Below are 3,321 nucleotides of genomic sequence, written 5' to 3'. Positions count from 1 at the left end.
CTTGCCATTTTTCTTCAAAAACAAATGTTAATAATAATAAAATGAGTAGAAGTACATGCACAGTAAAATTATTCACATGAATACTTAATAAACACACATATTAAACTATTCCATCATTGATCAAATAGTCAATATTTCATTCAGGATCCTCAAAGAAATTAGATACATTATAATGAGTGGTGAAATTTTCATCATTTGAAACAAAATTTGTTTCCTTTTCTTTGTCATCCTTTTTCAATGATGCTTGATAAAGATTAATTAGGTGCCTTAGAGTTCGACATGTACGTGACCAATGGCCCTTTCTACTACAACGAAAGCATTTATCCTCAATTGATATACTTTGCCCATTGTTTCTTTTTTATCCCACTTCTTATGAGATCTTTTTTTGTGAACATAATTTCTTTTCCTTCCATAATTTTTCTCGCTACTAAAACTTTTCCATTTACCTCTTCTGGGGTAATGATTTACCACATTTACTTCAGGAAATGGGGCGGCACTAGCTGGGCGCACTTCATGATTTGTTAAGAGCAACTCATTGTTGCATTCATCAACAAGAAAGCAAGAGATTAGTTCAAAAATTTTTAAATCTTTTTTCTCGATTGCTACTGCAGGAGCACATTCGAGGCATTGAAGGTCGAGAAAGTTTTTTTTTCTAACATATCGGGTTTGAGGAGATATCACCGTCTTTTGATGATTGTACCTTTCTTCAAGGTCTTTCCACAGATCTACAGGATCTTTTAATGTGGGATATTCATTTTTTAATCATACGTCAAGATGACGATGAAGGAAAATCATGGCTTTGGCTATATCCTTCTGGGATGTATTATTTTCGGCCTCAATGGTATCTCCAGGATCCATTGAATCAAGATGGATTTCAGCATCTATATCCATGATAAATAATTATTTCCAAATATATCAAAAGCATTATATTCAAGATGAGAGAGTTTCGACATAATGAAAATTTGTTACCTGTAGTCTTCCTAAAATTTCGTTAGAGTTTCGTGCTGATAACGTGTTGTAAAATAACCAAATAAAAAATAAATAAGGAAGATGTAATATAAAATAAGAAAGTATAATTAGATAACAATATTCACCACAATTACTATCTCAATATAATAGAGATGATTAATATATTTACTAATATTATATATAAAGAGTAAGAGAAAGAAGTATTTAAAATACTGGTAAAATAAAAAAAGAGAGAGAATATAAGAGAGAGAGAACGTTGTTATTGACTGTTTATTGATGTGTGTCAATTGCTTCATATGATACTCTTATTCATAGGCACATAAAATTTGTGTTTTCAAAGGTAATTAAATATGGTCTTCTCTTAATAAAACCAAATTCTTTATCGAAAAGGTTGGCAGTCCAAATTGTGAAGGAAGTCACAATTCATTAAATGGGCATTCACCCATGCTTATCACAACAATAAGTTACTTTTAATATAGTCATTTATTGTTTAAACTATTTTTTTAAAAGGAACTTAATTAAATTATTTACCCAAACTGGGCCTAAAAAGTTATTTGTTATGAAAGAAGTCATTTTTTAACTTTTTTATAAATATTTAAATAACTTTTTAAAAAGTTACAATTTAATATTAAAAATTGTACCAGACATTAATATTATACATTTTTATAAATTTAAAATTAAAAAAATACTTATAAATCTATCCCAATAGACCCTAAATTTTATTGGTTTTCTATTTAATTTGTGAAAAGGGAGATAAACTTAGGCATGGTTTATTGCAAGTTAATAAATGGCAAGACTATTCTTTTTCTTTCAACTTAATTACTACCACAGCACTTAATGGTCCATAAATATGCAACATATATGGTCCAATTACACATATAATAAGATATCAAAAACTTTATTGTCTCATAGTAAGTCACTAAATTCACACAAGTAGTAGTCCCGGGGGTCTATAATAAATATATCATATGTCTCATTATACATTAACAAAACATTTTGAAATAAGGGCTATAGGATTATTATCATAACTTTTATTATTATATATTATATGTGATCATTAGGGTTGTACTAAAAAAAGTATCATATTCATTATTATTCAAGGGCCCTTGCCAGGCTTCTTTGTGTGCTTTGGATTTGCTCCTGCTTCATCGTAATCCAACACAAATTCATGGGAAAACAGTTTCCTTGATTTCATGTTCATGCCACCATCCTTCGTAATGAAAAAGCACTTACTAATTAGTTAAAAGATCAACACTATCTAAACATCAAACATAATACAAGTTTTTCAATTTTTTATTATATAACTAGCATTATTGAATTCCAAGCATATCCTCTATATTTACTTTATGGAGATATTTTATCTCCAGTATTCTAAGTTTCTAACTCAAACGGTTTAATTTATTCTTCATTATGACATTATTGAAAATAACACTTCTACACAGCTTTCGAATAATTTGGCACAAGTTATGAATGATTTTCAAAAAAGTTTAGTTAGAGTGTTTTTGTTACATTTTTTTAAGCAATTCTGATAATTTTTTTAACGACTCTAAATAAATTAAAACATTTTCCATTTATAAATAACTCAAATAAGAGAGATAGAAGAGATAATAGAATACCTTGTAAAGTACATGATGAGTAGGATACATGTTATCCCTAAACCCTTCAACCAAACCTGAAAGAAGGAATATCTCTGAATAAAATCGATTACATAGATTAAACAATATTATATTATTGTTGATCAAGTTTTTTTAAAGTGAAAAAATGAGTCTAATAACCGGTAAATTAATATAGTAAAATTCACTATTGAGATGTGATAGAAAATATTGAACTACGTTTATTTTTGAAAATAAGACAAGACATGACACTGAGAACAACAAGACATAAAAGACAAATACACAAAATTTAGTGGTTTTATATTCTGTTTGGTGATAAAGTAGAACAAATTATGAAAATTTTATCTATTCTCATTTTATTTATTCAAAAATTTTGAGAAAAAAATATAATAATAAAAAGTATAATTATGAAAAATTAATACGAATAACAAAAAAAAAAGTTGTGTCCGTCTCTGTGTCTTTTCTATTAAAATGAACATAAAATATACTAAATCAATATTTTTAGACACAATGTCTATTTTCATGTCTTGTCTGTTAAATACGATTCTATGTTCCTATTTAAATGTCTTGTTTCTCTAAACAAACCGCAGAGTTAAGAGAATATAATAAAGTTACTAACCTGAAGAGAATGGAATGGAGAGGAAGAGAAGAAGTAGAAGGAAAGGCTTGAGGTTGATGAGGGGCATGGCAAGTGATAAGTAAAAATGAGGTTCCAAAAGCGAAGCCTATACGTGCCTTG

General features: G+C 28.2%; 1 protein-coding gene across 1 annotated transcript; it reads right to left on the bottom strand.

The window, feature by feature from the left end:
* Positions 1-1,851: 1,851 nt before the first annotated feature.
* Positions 1,852-3,321, bottom strand: LOC130946549 (uncharacterized). Its single transcript, XM_057875324.1, has 3 exons — positions 3,202-3,321; positions 2,586-2,641; positions 1,852-2,179 (listed from the first exon to the last, which is right to left on the bottom strand). Exons 1-3 carry the CDS (start codon positions 3,266-3,268, stop codon positions 2,066-2,068), a joined length of 237 nt encoding a protein of 78 aa, XP_057731307.1. The 5' UTR covers positions 3,269-3,321; the 3' UTR covers positions 1,852-2,065.

The sequence above is a fragment of the Arachis stenosperma genome, chromosome 8 (genome assembly GCF_014773155.1).
Source record: "Arachis stenosperma cultivar V10309 chromosome 8, arast.V10309.gnm1.PFL2, whole genome shotgun sequence".
Classification (NCBI taxonomy): Eukaryota; Viridiplantae; Streptophyta; class Magnoliopsida; order Fabales; family Fabaceae; genus Arachis; species Arachis stenosperma.
The sequence above is the reverse complement of the archived record's forward strand: the minus strand, read 5'-3'. Positions and strand labels throughout refer to the sequence as shown.